This window comes from Dasypus novemcinctus, chromosome X, assembly GCF_030445035.2.
Source record: "Dasypus novemcinctus isolate mDasNov1 chromosome X, mDasNov1.1.hap2, whole genome shotgun sequence".
Classification (NCBI taxonomy): Eukaryota; Metazoa; Chordata; class Mammalia; order Cingulata; family Dasypodidae; genus Dasypus; species Dasypus novemcinctus.
This window is the reverse complement of record NC_080704.1, coordinates 115056853-115073622: the sequence shown is the minus strand read 5'-3', so window position 1 is coordinate 115073622 and position 16770 is coordinate 115056853. Positions and strand designations below refer to the sequence as shown.

General features: G+C 48.3%; 1 protein-coding gene across 4 annotated transcripts in view; it reads left to right on the top strand.

The window, feature by feature from the left end:
* The window catches only part of TSC22D3 (TSC22 domain family member 3), a 63526-nt gene extending 48064 nt beyond the window's left edge, over positions 1-15462 (top strand). For all 4 annotated transcript variants that reach the window (XM_071213091.1, XM_004466326.5, XM_012528202.4 and 1 more), the window contains exons 3-4: positions 12804-12855; positions 13930-15462. In XM_071213091.1, the coding sequence (XP_071069192.1) occupies positions 12804-12855; positions 13930-14160 (283 nt within the window). In that variant the 3' untranslated portion in view covers positions 14161-15462. The remainder of the gene's footprint in view (positions 1-12803; positions 12856-13929) is intronic.
* Positions 15463-16770: the final 1308 nt, after the last annotated feature.

Below are 16770 nucleotides of genomic sequence, written 5' to 3'. Positions count from 1 at the left end.
GTTATTAGTGGCCACTTGCTCAATTAAACTGTTTGGATTGTCTGAGTACTTTTCATTTTTACAGCCTTTCATGGTTTTAACAGTTTAGTTTCTCTTAGACAATGATTGTTGTTAAAGCAGAATTGTAAGGCTAATTCATGAATTTGCCTATAGTTCTTCTCCAGTGGCATCACTGGCAAAGTTCTAACACTTATCCAATCCCTTAATTTATTTATTAAGTACATATTTACTGTGTTCATACTACATGCCAGGCACTGGTCCAGACTCTGGAGGTACAGTGGTGATGAAGACAAGCCCCTGCCCTAACAAAGCTTATATTCTAGTCTAAAAAGCCAAGCAATGCTCACTTGAGACCTTGAACTGCCCAGTTTCAGTCATAGTTCTATCTGACTTGTGCCCTGGTCCTACTTGAAGGAATAGACATCCTGACAACTACTGATTGTACCACCGGGGAGGTTCTTGAGGCCCCAAAATGGTGCAAGCTAGAAATCCTACATATGTGGAAAGATTAGTAAGACATATTGGAGAAAAAATTTACATGCCAATTCCATTTTAACATCAATCTCTCAAATTGCCCCTTCCCATAAGCAGTATGGGTGACTTGTGAAACCATGGAAAGAAAAATTAACTGGACAAAAGTTAGAAATACTAGATTTTGAAACAGTACTGAGAGAGCTGTTCATTTGGGGAGCCATTATCATGAGTGATGTTTGGGGACCAGGGCCCTTATTCATCATGGAGTATATCACATTCACACAGTTCTTCTTACTCTGTAAAGAATTCAGCTATGCCATCTACAGGGTATCCATAAAGTCATGAAAACACAAGCAAATGTATCTAATGTCATCAAGGATGTCTCCAGTCTATGAAGAAATAAATTATACTATGTTTCCAAGCTTTAGCATGTCCATAAACATAAACACCTTGAGTGGTAGATGTTGTATGTGTGTGTGTGGGGGGGGGGGCAGGTATTAATGCCACTTCATGAATGAGGATCTAACATCGGGTGTTTAGAAGCCTTTGATGCCATCCCCCAGCTGACTAGTGGCCAAGGTGGATAAAGGACTCTGGTGTCCTGATATATTTTCTTTCCACTTGACCAAGTTCACTTAGAATGGAGGCCAAAGCTGCCTTTCTCAAAGAGCACAGACCCTTATCATTACTATCTGTCTGAGGTCTCAGGACCAGATGTTTGGGCCCAGCCCATTGTAACAGCAGACTTTTGGGGAGAAAGCTACTGGTGGCATGACCAATGCCTTCTGGATTACCTCCCAACCGTGCTCCAGCCCTACTTCCCCAAGATGTCCAAGGAGTGTATATGAAACTCCTTTCTTGACTGCTGAGCTAGTAACTGTCTATATTTGGCTGTTCCTCAGTTTCCATATTTACTTTAGCACTTCTGCAACTCTGTCAACAAACTCCACAGTATTATTAGTTTTAGCAAATAACAGGATGTCAGAACTGTTGACCAGGAGTCGTTACTTTTCTGCGAGAATGCTATCTCAGGACATAAGAGCTATTGTTCCTCTTATTTTTTAGGGTGTATGAGCTTTGGCAAGAGGCCTTTCCTGGTCAGGCCCACTGCACGCTGCTCAGTGTATAGGCCCTTAAATTGCTCATGCCCACCAAAGCCTTCACCCTGTCATTGCCTGGTGGCACAAAAGCATCTGTAAGGCGATTCTTTTATATATATATAAATATATATATATCCTTGCAAACACTTTGAATTTTCCACTTTTTGTGTGTGTGTTCTTTACCTTTACACAATTGCTGGGGCCTTTAAAAGTAATCTGTACTTGGTAAGGTGGCTTCAGTGCTTAACATTCAGGACGTTGGGAAGGGTTGGAAAAATGGTAAATGGTATTTTAGACTGGCACTAAGAATGTCCAGACCTTTGGCTCAAAAAGCCTTTCTCTTCCAACCTCATCCCCCAAAACTGAGAGCCTCAGGAGCAAGAGAAGAGGTTAAAAGTGTCACTCTGTTGCTGACAAGTCCAGGCCTTGGGGAGGTGGGGATTAGGGAGCATAGTCTTTGTTTATTTAAGCCCCAAACCTAGCCTGCAGTATAAAATAAAAATAAAAATATACCAGAACACAGGCCAGATGTGTACTGTGGAGAACAGTGAATTCCCCTCCTGCTGCCCCTTGGGAGAGGGGAGTCGGTGAGCTGCAGAAACAGCTCCTTGTCAGGGAGGGGCTCACAGCCATGGGATGGGGTAAGGATGGTAGGGGCGGGTGTCCTGGAGCTTGGAGTAGGGTGGGGATGGGAATGTTTGCAGAGATCCTGGCAAGTCTCTGTAGTCAGCCCCAGCATGTTCCTGAGGGGGGAGTGAGTCACACCCATCCAGCTAACCTGGGAATGGGCCCAGGTTTGACTGGGCTATGATAGCTACAGGGCTGGAGGAAAGCTGGCTTCTGTAGAAGGGAGGTAGGACCAGTTAATTGGCCAAACCGTGCTGTTGGAGAAAAATTGGCCCCTCCCTATTTTCTCACCTGCATTCTTTTCCATTCCCACCCTGTGATGCTAGTCCTCACACCCCTGACCTCCCAGGCCAAGAGTTCCCACTGACAGCTGTGAAGCATCTTAGAAGTTATGTTACTCATAACAGAGAAGCGAAATTTGCCAGAGATTTATATATAAATCTGAGTAGGTTCAGGGTTATTCCACTAATGGTCTCACTCAATATTCTGATAAGCTCTCAGGACTGAGAGAGACAGAGATGGTCTAGAATATGCCAAACCCTGCCAGTATGGCATGCAAAATGTGGGTCTCAGTGCCCCTGGGACTACTGAGGCCCTTCATGTAGACTCAGCCCCGGCTCTCAAGCTTAGGCCAGGAGTTCCTAAAAGCAGTTCAATGGACTGATGCCAGAAGAGCTGCATTCAAATTACCCAAGCAACCTTAGGAAATTACCCTTCTTAACCCAAGACCCATTACACTAGAATTTCTAGGGCCATAGCTCTGGAAATCTGTATTTTTTACCAGTTCCCCCTGAGGTAAAGAACCTTCTCTAGATCCATTTCTTTGCTTCCACAGCCCATCATCAAGGTTTGCCTGCTGCTTGTCCACCAACTACTCTTGTCAAAAGTAATATAATTTCATTTGTATTTAACTATTTGTAAAAGGTAGTGACAGAATGGGGTATCATTCCAAGGCTTTTTGCACTGGAAAACAAACTTTTCTAATTTTTCAAAGTGTAAAGAACTCTAAGAGATATAATTAGAACCCAAAGGAGTGACTCTGATAGTGACATTTTAGGCAATGCAGTAGTCAGATTGGGAAAACAGCTGTGAGTGAGAGGGATTTTTTTTTCTCAGTGCCCCTCAATCATGCTTCTCAGGTAGCCAGTCATATGAAATCTCTGCTAGGACTGGCTCTGGTTAGAAAGGTTGTCATGAGGAACCTGTGGGAATCATTTCCTATGATCGTGCCCAAATGGTGCTTGTTTCTATTTCTCCTTATTTAAAAGAGCCAAGTTTATTGTCAGATTGACATCTTTGAACACTGTGGTCTTTACAGTCAACCAGGGCTGCCTGTTTGCATCACACCATGCAGTATGAGGCTTCAAGCTGATTCCCTGGGTGCCCACCTGACTGAGGCCCAAAACTTCCCCCCTAAGATCCAGTCCCCTATAACCCCTAAACAGCATGCAGCCAGTCCTGGAAATCAGAGAGAGAGCTGTGGCTTTTGACACTCTGGCCTAACATGTCTTGTCTTTTCCATGTCCTGTCACCTTACTATCTCTTTTGAGCCACAGGCAAGCTGGCAACAGCCGAGTGTGTGTCTTTGTGTGTATGTGTATATGTGCAAAAGTGAATGAGAGAGAGAGAGAGATATGTCTCTCAGGCTATCTCTATGAATTAGAGTGTGTGAAAGGCTTGAGAGGGTGTGTGCATAAATATGTGTGTGCTGCTGTGCTTCTCCTTTTTACAGATAAGATGTGTGTATTCCTTGTCAGTGAGTCTCAATCTGGGCTGAGAGGCCTTCCTTAACCCCTCCCAGAAATCCTTTGAGTTCCCTGGCACTGTTTCCATGGCTGGCGTCCCTGCCCAAGAAGGAGCTTGCCCTGTTTCTCTCCTTTCTTTCTGTTCTAAGAGGAGTGTGCCCTCTGTTCCCTTCCGGTACACCCCCCCTCCCCCAGCCCAGCTGGGCTCTGTCCTTTCCGTCCAGGGAACTAAGTGGGGGGAGGGACTGGAGCACTGGAGGCGCTTTGAAATCTGCAGAGTCCCACAATAGAGGATCAAGGAGCTACCTCAAGTGAGTCCATGGTGAATAGCTCCACTGTGAGGTAAGTGAGGGCCTCAGGAGTACAATATGAGGGCCCTGGGAGCTCACAATGCTTGCCCATCATGGCTGAGGATATGAAGCGCCTGAAGAGGCCAGCATTATTGCTGTCCCTTTGTTACCCAGGGAACCTGTACCACTCCAAAGATCCCCCATTCTGTAACAGGGTCCACAGTGGAAGCCAGGTACTCCACCTTGGATCCCTGGACCTCTTCACAAGCCCCTTGTCTGTTGGCTCCGCATGCCCAACGAGATTCCTCCTGGTTCTCATCCTACAAGCATTGCTTATAACCCCAAGTCCTTTACATACCACTCAAAGTAACCCTGGCAACTGCCAGACGAAATGGTGTGGAATTTCAGCTCTTAGAACTGCTCCACAGAGCAGAAGGGATGGAGAGAGGCCATGCCAGTGTCTTCCTGGCCTGAATAAGCTGGTGGAAGGCTGATGCAGAGAAACAAACATGGAGAGCATCCATGTTCTTGCTGCTTTCTTTCCCAGCCCTGAGAAGGAAAGTGGGACCGGAGCCCCAGAGGTGGACTGTGAAACAAGGGGAGGGTTTGCCTGCCTGGAGTTGCTCACCAGTCTCTGAGGAAGGTCAAAGAACCTTAGTACCAGCTTCCGAGAGAGATGGAGCAAGGATAAGATTGAGCGGAGCCCGCCAAAGAGAGGCCAAGAGATTGGCAGGTAGAGGTGTGCCCTACACTAAAGACCTCCTTCTCTGAAAGAGGGGACTGACAACTCAGAAAGCATAGGCCTGGGCATTGTTCCCTTGCTTTATAAGCCCCTGGAGTCCTGGAAGGGAAACAGGGTGAGGACCCTTGCTGGCACTGTAAACCATAATGTCAGAAGAACAGTAGGCCACTTAGAAACTACAAGCATCAAGGCTGCTGCGTTATCCCTAACTAGATGGACTGAAGGACAGGGTGGGGAGAAGAAAAGCACACCGCATTCTGTGGAATGGATTGATTCCCAGGGATGGCAATGACATGGCCCTCCCAAACCCCAGCCTGCCCTCCCAAGCAACCCCAAGCCCTAGGCTTTTTCCTGAAGCAAACAGTTCACTAAGGTCTAACCAGCACAGACACTTCTGAATTTGCTACAGACCCAGAGTATTTTGGAAAGAAGCACAATTTTGGACTTGTACTACCAGTTTCTTTTTAAGGTTTCCCTGAAATGTGTCTTGTACTTTGAGAAGGCCTTCAATCAACTTTGAATTGCATTAATTTGAATTAAATTGAAGGGTGATAGCAACTAATGGGGTGAGGGCAGTGATTCCATTTACCAAGGCCAAGTTTGTTAACTTTTTTGGTCAGGATTAACTGTTTCATACTTGTAGATGGGTAATTGAGAGGCTAGAAAATGAAAGAGACGGCTTGGACAAATTAAAGAGGTAAATTTTCCCAACTGCAAGACATAAGGGGAAGGGAGACAGGCATAAATATTGGCACAAGGTTCATGAAATTTAAGATCCACTAAGCTAAACTACATTCCTGGATAACATTGCCAATACTTCCAGTCCTGCTGAAACTCTCGGACAATTTCCCCCTCCCCACCATAGTGAATAAACAGAGTTGGAGTGATGAAGATGATTTGACAAGAGCAGTTTCTGACTTCTCCAAATTGGGCAGGGGTGGAGGGGAACGTCGTGTTGTGGAATGCCTTGTCAAAATGTGTTTTGGTTCTGCCTGTCATCCCTACTGTCACACAGAGATTGTTTGTGAAGCTGACATGGGACCTTGTCCAGGAGGGAGCTGAAAGGCACAATTCATTGCTCCTGCCATCATTCGGTGTCACGGTTTGCCCCAAGTCAGTTGTTAGCTGCTCTTCCAAGAGATTATCCTCCTCGGCCAGAATCCTCCTTAGGCTCCCTCCTACCTGCCATCACCTTCAGCATCTGCATCACCCCTCCCCATTTTCCTGTCCCCCAAACTTGGGGCATGGGCCCTGGTCATGCAGGGCAGTTCACATGATCCACAGAGAACAAGGCACTTTCTCTGTCATGATTTTTCCTTCTTGCTTCTTTCGTTCTGGACTTTGGGGATTTTCCATGAAGCCGAAGTAACTATGTGAGTATCAGCGGCCTTCCTGTCTATAGCTTTCCATACTGGAGTAGAACCAGAGAGAAGAGAGAAGCAAGGAAAAAATAAGCTATGGCCTTTCAACCTCCTTATTCTCCCAGCCTCTTCAGAAAAAGGGACAAGTAAGTAATTAGAACTAGACAGAAATTTAGAAGGAAGGGGGCCGTGGTCGAGGAGTAAATGGGGAAGGATGTTTTTCAACTGTCCCATTAATGCTCTAGTGCTCAATATCCTTTTTGTACTTCCTTTTCCAGCTCCTAACCCAGTGTTTGCTTTGTGGCTTGTCCTACACCTCTTGCATGGTGTCTTTTTCCGCTTCTTCTGACACAGGACCCTGTGTTTTGCTGGCAACATTGCTGAATCTTTGGGTGGAACATTCCCTGTAGAAAATAAGGAAGACTTGCCTATAAATAGTTTTCTTTCTTGCTATGTGGTGCACAGTGCTCCAAGTGTGACAAAAGGGCAAATGAGAGGTTCCCCCATCACCACCCCCATCCTACCACAGCCACCCTACATCTGCTTCTTACCTCTCCTCAGCGTGCTGAGATCCTGTCCCTGGGCTCTACTGCCCGGCCTCTGCCCAGTCTCAGTTCCACAGTCCCATGGGAATGCAAAGTAGGAAGGGCTCTTGTCCTGGAGAGTCTGGCTTTTGAAGTGGAACAGAACGGTGGGAATGCTGGGACACTTCCTCCAGCTCCAAGGGAATGAGTTGGCTTCCAGGACCTCCTGAAATGGAGGGAGTTAGCCCCATCCTCATTATGCCTCCCACCCACCCCAATCCCCTCCTTCATCTAGCAGGTCACCCCTGAGAGAGTCAGCCATGTCTGTTTCATTGCAAAGTCCCATGGCTTTACAGCTAGAACTAAGAGCAGGCAAAGGGCTTGGCTCATCAGCTGGGTGCTAATGTCTGCTGGCTCTGGATCCAGCTCACATGGATAAGTTGGAGGATATCAGAAAGAGAGCTTGGAAACATTGACATGTTTTAGGCTTGCTGGGCTATTGAATGCCTAGGCCAATATTTCTTGTCTGGGGCCCACTTCACAGAACACAAAGATGCTGAGAGCCCCATGGATAAGCACTTTCCTCAGAAATGTTAGAGCAGATAACAGATCTCCGGTACAGCACAAACTTCCACCCACCACAAGGTTTGGTGCAGCTATTCTGGGCAGAGGAATTTTCTGGTGTGCCGAGGGTTAAGCAGAAAACCCTTTGGATTCCTCCTCCTCCTCCCCTCCCCTCCCCACCTATCCATCCCCAGCTACTCTACCCTTCCTGAAAATCTTTCCAGTTTAAGTCCTTTGTCTTCCCCTAGCCATCAGACCCTGGGGTACAGTCACTATATCTCTGCTAATGGAGGATCAGAAACCATGGAGCCTAGAGTGCCTACAACTGAAAGCAGGAGGATTGCATCAGTATCCATGTGAAATTTAAGCCTCCTCTTGACATAGATGTGCAATGGACACAACCAATCCAAGGTCCACAGAGAAAATGTGGCATTGGTGTGGGAAAAGGGGCCATGGTGGCTGATGGGTACAGGGAATGGGAGGAAGAGATGAGATGTGGAGGCATTTTCGGGACTTGGAGTTGTCCTGGGTGGTGCTTCAGGGACAATTACGGGACATTGTAGATCCTCCCAGGGCCCACTGGATGGAACGTGGGAGAGTATGGGCTATGATGTGGACCATTGACCATGAGGTGCAGCGATGCCCAGAGATATACTTACCAATTGCAATGGATATGTCATGATGATGGGAAAGAGTGTTGCTGGGGCGGGGAGTGGTGGGGTGGGGGTGGTGGGGTTGAATGGGACCTCATATTTTTTTAATGTAATATTTTTACAAAATGAATAAAAAAAAAAAAGAAACCCTCACTAGGTAGAGCTGTATGTGTAGAGGGGACAAGAGACTGGCTGAGTGTGAACTGGACCGAGGACATTCTTTTAGACTAAATCCCTGATATGAGCTTATTTTCTTGTTGTTGGCCTCAGCCTCCTTAAAAACTAAGCACAGCAGGAATAAGGGGGAAAAGGAGTTAATTGAGGGTGCCAGTTAGTGGGACCCCCAAGAACTCAAGGTTTGACTGGACTGTGATTATTATTCTGCCACTCTATACCTTATTTGGAATACTGCATACCCCAGGACTATATATTCCATTCTAGGAGCCACCCTCTTGGATTAATAGTTGCTCTTTCCTAGACAGATATAGCTTTCTTTGAGGACTGCTTGGCTACCTTTTGAAATGACCTGGATGAGCACAATTTCAATAATCCTCTGGTTCCCCTGTTGCTGCTCCCTCTTCCACACCCCCTCACCTCCTTGAACATCAGGAAAGCTGGCTGCACTCACAGAGTTCAAAATCTCCCATTGAGCTGCTGGCATCCTAGGGCATTACTGCCCCTCACTCTTTTTCCCTCCTCATGTGTCCCCCTGCAGATCCAACTCATCCCCCAATTGTCTCAACTCACTCATCCGAGTCTCATTCTTTGTTCAACAAACAGGCCCTCCCCAACCTACCCCCCTGGCCCCACTATGAAGGGTAGTAGGGACAAACTTTTAGTCTCTAGGTCAGGAAGAACTGGGCTGAAGTTCCAGCTCTGCCATTTATTAGCTGTGCCACCAGGACAAGTTAGCCTCTCAGACAGAGCCTCAGTTTCTTGTTCTGTAAAATGTTGATGACAGCATCTATGCTGCAGGTGGTACAGCCAGCACAGTGCCTCGCCCACAGCTGATGCTCGGTTCATGGTAGCTATTATTGTCAATGGATCTCAAGCTCAGCTTATTTTTTAATCACAGTATAATTAGTATACAATTTTAACTAGCTTTGATAGTCAACTTTAACCCTTTTTCTAATGTCTCCCCAAACTACCTGGATTTCTCTGCCTCTTTCTCCATATCAGTAAGTCCTTGTTGAAGGAGCCGTGTTTTCTTCTGCCCTATGCTCTGTCTTCCTGGTAGTGTTTGTTCCTTGCAAATCCAACTTATTTCTCCCTCCCTTTTTCTTATCATCTCCATTGGCACCTTGGGGACGGGTAGCAGTTGATAGTTTAGGGAAAACTTACAAGCCAATGAAAGGTCCACTTAGAGACTTCTTGAACCAAGAAAGCTCCTGGGCATCACAAAGGGCAGATTAACATATGAGAGAATTCCAATCGCTATTAAGCACCTGATTTAAGAAGGGCTTTTTTCCCCTCATTTAATGTCCTTGATGACCTATAAAAATAGTCTGCACTTGGTTGCATCTAGTACATACTGCTTACTGCAAATACCATGTTCAGAGAGCTTGAGACCTCAAACTTAACAAAATGTCCTGAGATTGGGATTTTCTCTCAGTCTTCAACTGGGGTGAAGAAAAGCACCATCCTGGGCTAGGTTTACTTGAGTAGTCCCATTTGTCAGCCTCTGCAAATAAAGCGGCCACTCTGAGCCCCCTCCCCCCAAATGACAGCAAAACAACGTTGGCTTCTCAGTGGCAAAACTGCACTGACAACCTGGAAAAAATCAAGGCCTTCAGACAGGGATTAGCTGGGGCCTTGGCCAGGGTGTTGGTGCCAGGCACCTGGTTAGGAGAAATATCCTGAAGCAAATAATAATTCCCTTCTTTGCTGATAAGAGGACCCAGTACTTTTCCAGTACCATGATTGCATTAGGTTATTTCGATGGACCACAGCCCGTGGAGCACCAATTCATGGGTTCTGGCCATAGCTTCATCCAAACTATTGTACATGTGGTGGAACCCAATGTCCTTACAGCCCTTGGGTTGGTGTAAAGAATACTCCTGGTTGCATCACCTGCCCCTTGTCCTGCCCAGATTGCTCCTTCCAGCTACAGTTCTGCTTCTGCCCACCAGGTGGCATCACTCAGGGAGGAACAGGAGAAAAGGACCCTGAGTCAGATGCGTTCTCTTGTTATTTTATCAGAGAAGTTTACAGAGAAATCATGCAGAAAATACAGAGTTCCCACATACCACCCTATTATTAATACCTTGCATTGGTGTGGTACATTTGTTACAATTGATGGAAGCACATTTTTATAATTGTACTACTGACTATAGTTCATGGTTTAACTTAGGGTTCAGTTGTACAGTTCCACAGATTTTTCCTAAAATGTTTATTCTAGTAACATATAAACAACCTAAAAGTTTGCCTTTTAACCACATTCATATATATAATTCAGTGCTGTTAATTGCATTCACAGTGTTGTGCTACCATCACCAGCAAAGCTTGAGGCTAAAAAAGAATAAAAATATATTTTGATGGAAACACATAAAACTCTTATTGGGCAACAATCATCTTTTCATGTTCCTTGTGGTTTGGAATCTGTTTTTCCTTAAGGACTCTCCAAAGATGTGGCTGGACCTGTCACAGGGCAGGTGGGATGGTTTATATATAGCCTTCCTTTGTAGTTTTGTTTTCATTTGCTGTTTATAGGAGAGTTTTTTAAAAAATTAAATAGGAACGTGAGATTCTGGATAATGCATTTTCTTTCCAAAGTGGAGTGTGGAGACCTACAGGGGCTGACATATTGTGGTCACTCCAGGGTCCACTCCCTTACCCTGTCTCCTCCACACCTTCTCTGTCACCCACCTAGTCGTTTTCCCTTCCCCGCCCACCCCCCCCCCCCCCCCCCCCCCGCTGCTGCTCCCTTCTACATGTTTCCACACTCATCTGAGTTCCTGGGTGCCCTCTCCACCACACAAATACATGCACAGATTAACTTCTGAGCCCAGTACACAGGCAGCTACTCCCACATCTCTACACTCAAAGGAGGAGGTGAGTAGCTAGGAGCTGGAGTGGAGTTTGGGGGCCAGAAGCTGGCTGGTTGAGGGGACAGCTGGTTTGGTGGGAGAGTGAACATGTAGATGGCAAAGTATGTGTGCAGGAGAGAGGCTGAGAGGGTGAGAAGCCGGAAGAAGGTGAAGCTCCCAATGGTGGGGGTGGGCGTCCAGGTCGAGTAAGAGCATTGCAAAGCCATCAGGGTATGCCGGCAGACACTTTGAGACGAGCTTTGAAACTATTATCCCAGCGCCGCCCTCTACTGAATGCTTTTATTCCGCCTGTTATGGCACTTGGACATTTTCTTTCCCTAGCCATCAGCAATCTCTTCGGTTTCGCTCTAGTTTGGTTTTTACCAATCTCCAGAGCTCTCTCTGGAGATGCCAGTTGGCACAAGAAAGTGCTGAACTGTTTACAGTCCCAGCCTAAGGTTCAGGGAGGGCATGTGGTTTAACTGGGCCACAACACCCAGTACCGGACTTATTTGCATGGCCCCTGACGCCATGTGACGCAGCTGGCTCCTCCTATATAAAGAAGCAGGAGCCGAAATATCTTCGAGTCTGGGTTGGACTGACGGCTGTGGGGCTTGCGACACATTAAGTGACATCCCTCGAGCCACTGCCCCTCAACGAGCTGAAGCGCCTGCCTGGCTTTGGGTCCGCTCGCCAGCCTTCGCCCCACTCCTAGCCCCAAGGCAGGACGCGCAGAGTCCAGCCCTCTGCAGCGCGCCAGCAGCAGGCGGCCGCCCAGCCCGCGCAGCCCGTCCCGCGAGTCCCGAAGCCCGGCCAGAGCTCCCCGGCAGCCCGAGCCACGAGCACCGCAATGTATCAGACCCCCATGGAGGTGGCGGTCTATCAGCTACACAATTTCTCCATCTCCTTCTTCTCTTCCCTGCTCGGAGGGGATGTGGTTTCCGTTAAGCTGGATAACAGGTAACCGCAGACACAGCGGCGATCACTGCCGAGCCGGGGCGCAGGCGGGGCCTGGGCGCAGAACCGGATCTCCGCCAGGCCCTGTTCTCCGCGGTGCAGCATCCTGGGAAGGGGCGGAGGGAGGGGACGCAGCTAGGGGGTGGGGGTCACCCCCGCGCTGGGATCCGCCATCCGAGCATCCCTTCTCTGCGGCCTTGAGAACGAGCTGCTGCAGCCGCAGAGGCAGCCGAAGGCAGAGGGGCGGCGGGGCAGGGCCGGGCACAGGGCTGTCTGTGTGCCGGGCGCCTCTGGGAAGGCCAGGCTGGAAGCTTCCGAGCTAAGAAGGAATTCCTAGCTAGCTTTGCAGCCAGGTAGGCTTGTCCGGGACCTTCTGGGTTGGCGCCGAAAAGGACCAGGGTCAGGGGACTTTTTGGGCCGCTCGCCCCTCCAGCCCCCCATTGTTTACATATATCTCGGGCCGGGCGAGCTTGCCAGAGCACCCCAAGGGCTCGCGCGTTGCAGCGGTAGGGACTCGGGGAGGCGGCGGCGACAGCGACAGCGAGGAGCCAGCCTGGGCGGGGAGGTGCAGCTTCCTGCAAGGGCCTGGGAGGGACCTGGAGACAAATTGCTGGGAACTCCCGGTCAGGAAGGCGGGAGAGAGGGAGAGCCCGGGCAGATGGAGGACTTTGGCCACAGCTACCAGGTACTCAGACTGGAAATGAGTGGTAACACGGGCGCTTTGCTTTTTGTCTTGGCAGTGCTTCTGGAGCCAGCGTGGTGGCCATAGACAACAAGATCGAGCAGGCCATGGTGAGTGGGCTCCCCCTGCATCATTCCGGTTCCCAGAGCTAGCCACTGCTTATGTAACTTAGGGCAGGACTGAGGGGGCGGGTGCAAAAACCGTTAGTAGAGAGTCTGAGGAAGCTGACAGCCTGCTTCCCATGTCCCTGGATGCCTTAAGTAGAGTGAAATTAGAGTGTCACCTTTAAACACGTTTCACTCTGCCCTTACTGGGCTCCTTCCTTTCTCCCTCCCTCCCCCATCTCAGGGCTTTGCAGCAGCCTCTGGCTCCCTCCAGGGCGGGCTGCAGGGCAGGGAGCTCAGAAACTCGCATTTGTCTGGCATCCTGCAGTTTGGCAGGGGACAGAGCTCATTGGATGCAACTCACTGCAGTGCCTCTGCAGAGCCCAGACTGGGGTCAGGAGTTGGGAGGAAACAGGAAGCAAAGCACCCCACCTCTTCTCCCTCTCCTTAGCAGGTAGAGGTCATCCTCCACCAAGCAGCCAAAATGGCTGCAGGGGATTGGGGCGTCCAACCTTTAGCAGTCACTTAATTGTGTACTGGAGCCTAAGGCTGCTGTTCCCTTTCCCCAGTGCAGTCCTGGAATTCTGAGAAGATGCAATAGTAATCCCTGTACCTTCCCTCAGGACCTATGTCAGACTGGGTCAGGTGGAGGAGAGGAGACGCCATAACAGCCAAATTTATTCTCTCAGTGGAGATTTGTAAAGGAGAAAAACAGTTTGGGGTGCATTGCAGGTCCTTCAGCATCCAGGACCATATGTGGAAATGGAGACTTAGCAAATCCCCAGCAAGCAGCAGAAGTCTTGCTGGAAAGGCCCATGCACAGCTGGCTTTGAAAGGCTTTAGAAACTTGCAGGGGGAGCCTCCCTAGTTCAAAGCTGGACTCCCAACTCAGGCATGGCCCAGATCATCCTGCTCTCCTGAGAGAGGGTTTACATGCTTCAGAGAAAGAGGCCAGAGGAATAGGGCTGTGGCGCCATTGTGCTGAGGGGAATGGCTGGAGGGCTGGTGTATGAAGGACAGTTCAGGCACGCCGATGGCCGAGTGACCCAAAGGGCTTTGATGTTCTTTCCTCTGTGGCAGGATCTGGTGAAGAATCATTTGATGTATGCTGTGCGAGAGGAAGTAGAGATCCTGAAGGAGCAGATTCGAGAGCTGGTGGAAAAGAATTCCCAGCTGGAGCGTGAGAACACCCTCTTGAAGACTCTGGCCAGCCCTGAGCAGCTGGAGAAGTTCCAGTCTCGTCTGAGCCCTGAAGAGCTAGCTCCTGAATCCCCACGAGTGCCGGAGGCCCCCGGTGGTTCTGCGGTGTAAGTGGCTCTGTCCTAGGGGTGGGCAGAGCCACTAAACTTGTTCTACCTAGTTCTTTCCAGTTTGTTTTTGGCTCCCCAAGCGTCATCTCATGTGGAGAACTTTACACCTAGCATAGCTGGTGCCAAGAGATGTCCCGAGGACATGGCCACCTGGGTCCACTCCAGTGACAAACCCCTGACAGAGAGCAGGACTCTGGAGGCTAAGTTACATGGGGTTTAGTTATCCTAAGCCAGTGAGCCTCTAATGCCACCGCGCCCTGGGGGCCCCCAGGGCCCGGCCAACTTAGCTGCAACTGGCAAAGGAGAAAGGTAGCTTGAGATGTGATGCCAGTTTTTTTCCAGAAAGTATAAGGGGTCTGTTTTTCATTTCCATGGACATCTTCAACAGCTTCACTTGACAATGACTGTTCTGATGAAGAAGCCACTTGTGTTTTAAGCAGAAACAACCTCGCTCTTCTCCCCTGCCTGGCAAAGGCAGTGGGGAACAGATGAGAGAGATTGACCAAGTCAGCCTTCTGTTGGTTAATATGGTATAATGCATGGCTTTGTGCACAGCCCAGTGTGGGACTACAGCTTTGGGATGACCGCTTACAAAGTTCTGTTTGGTTAGTATTGGCATCATTTTTCTATATAGCCATAAATGCGTGTATTTACCCTAGGGCTAAATCTGTATCTTAGTGTAGAGATGTATACATAGACACATACACCTACATGCTGAACAGCCTAACCAGCTTTGGGAGTACTGACTGGTTGCTTATCTCTTAAGGCCAATTCTTTGAATGTGTTCATTTACCAAGTTGATCCAGTTTGTCATTTAGGTTAAGTAAGACTAAAGAATAAATACAGGGAAGGGGCCAGCTTCAGAATGCGGCCACGGATGCCTTGCTGCTGCAACCTTTTTCCATCTATCCACCGAAGGCATGTGAGGTCCTCTTTTGAATGCCAAACCTGCCATTCACTGGTGCTGACTACATAGAATGGGGTTGAAAGAAAATAAGCTTGGACTTCACAATGTCGTTTAAAAACTTTGTTGTTGTTACTGTTTTAAAATTCTTGTGGAAAACTTTCAAGTGAACGGCGATTGGTTCGAAGGTGTCCTTTTGTGGACAAGGGAATGGCTTTGACCTGATGGTGCCTGGGCAATGTCCTCAGGGAGCTTGCCTTGAGGGGGGTTGTGTGGCAGTGAACACTTTCCACTTTCTGACACCTTATCCTGATGTATGTCTCCAGGATTGGGATATTGATTTTTCAAATGTAGCTTGAAATTTCAATAAACTTTGCTCTTTTTTTTCTAAAAATAAAATTGGAATCTGATTGAATAAATGGACTGGGTGGTAGAGACCGGTCACATCGTGGTGGTGGTGGTGGTGGTGCAGGAGTGAAGGAGCTGTTTTTCTGACTCACTGAACCTCTGTTGAATTCCCACTAAGTGTCACACCTGTGCTACATCCATGATCTTGTTTAATCCTCTTAATACCCAGAGGAAGTCCATGCTCTTTACCCTCATTGTATGGGTCAGGAAGCTGAGAATTTAAGTGACTTGCCCAAAGTCTCACAGCCCTTAATGGTTAATTGGGACTCAACTCCAAATCCATTCCTCCCTGTTCTGCTCCGGCTTTTGCATTAGAGCTTTGGAGTGGATGGCACGGTGACTATTATTAGCACACAAGCTCAGCCTGAGGGGGGTGATTTGGGAGGAAGGATGCCCCAAGAAGGCCCCAAAGAAAAAGGTGGGGCTCCGTGGGAGGAAGCAAGAGAGAGACCAAATAAACATGAGTGGCTCCCTTCCCTCTTCTGAAAGCCTCATCTGAAACACTCTAATACCAATCTACATATGGCCCTTGACCCTGACAAAGGAGCAAAGAGGGCCTTAGTGTAAAAAGGATGCTGATCTGTTAAGGTAGCAAAAAACCCAGCCTTCCTTACTGCATCTGCCCCTACCCCACTCCCAAGGAACAATGCTTTCAATCCCTGTTGCAACACTTATTTCTCACAAAATCCACCGGCCACATGGGCAGGGCCAATTCTAAGGCTTCTGACTCTAGCTTCCCTCCTCTGCCTCTATTTGGGGCTCATTATCACAATTACCCTTTTGCCAGTCACATGTCCCTGGCCTCTGGAGTCTTGTCCCATTCTCTGATTGTCTGCCCAATGATCATTCGGTATCTCCTCTACCATATCCCAATCTGGACCCATCCTGGCTGCTGAGCTGTGTTCCCCACAAGAGAGACTACCACCCCTATGTGAGGACTCTGTTTTTTAATCTCTGCTTCCTATAGCATACGTTAACCATCCTTTTCCCACATGAAATTGAACAGACTGTCTTGATTGTCCTGAACCACAAACTTCAAAGTGATCAAGACGTCTTGGCCCCCTCTCTTGGTGAAACTTGACCCAAATATAATCAAAACGACATGCTTCGTTCTCTATAAAGGTCATATATGTTGGCCTGTTCTTTTGTAGCCACCAAAACTCTTCTTCAGCAAGTTGCAAACCCCTGCTTACTAGCCTCTCACAGGCCCATCTCCCCACCTGCTCCTACTCATTCTTCCAGATTCATTGTCTACACCTGCCCATTTGGTCATGGCATGGAGTGATTTCACTGCTGCTG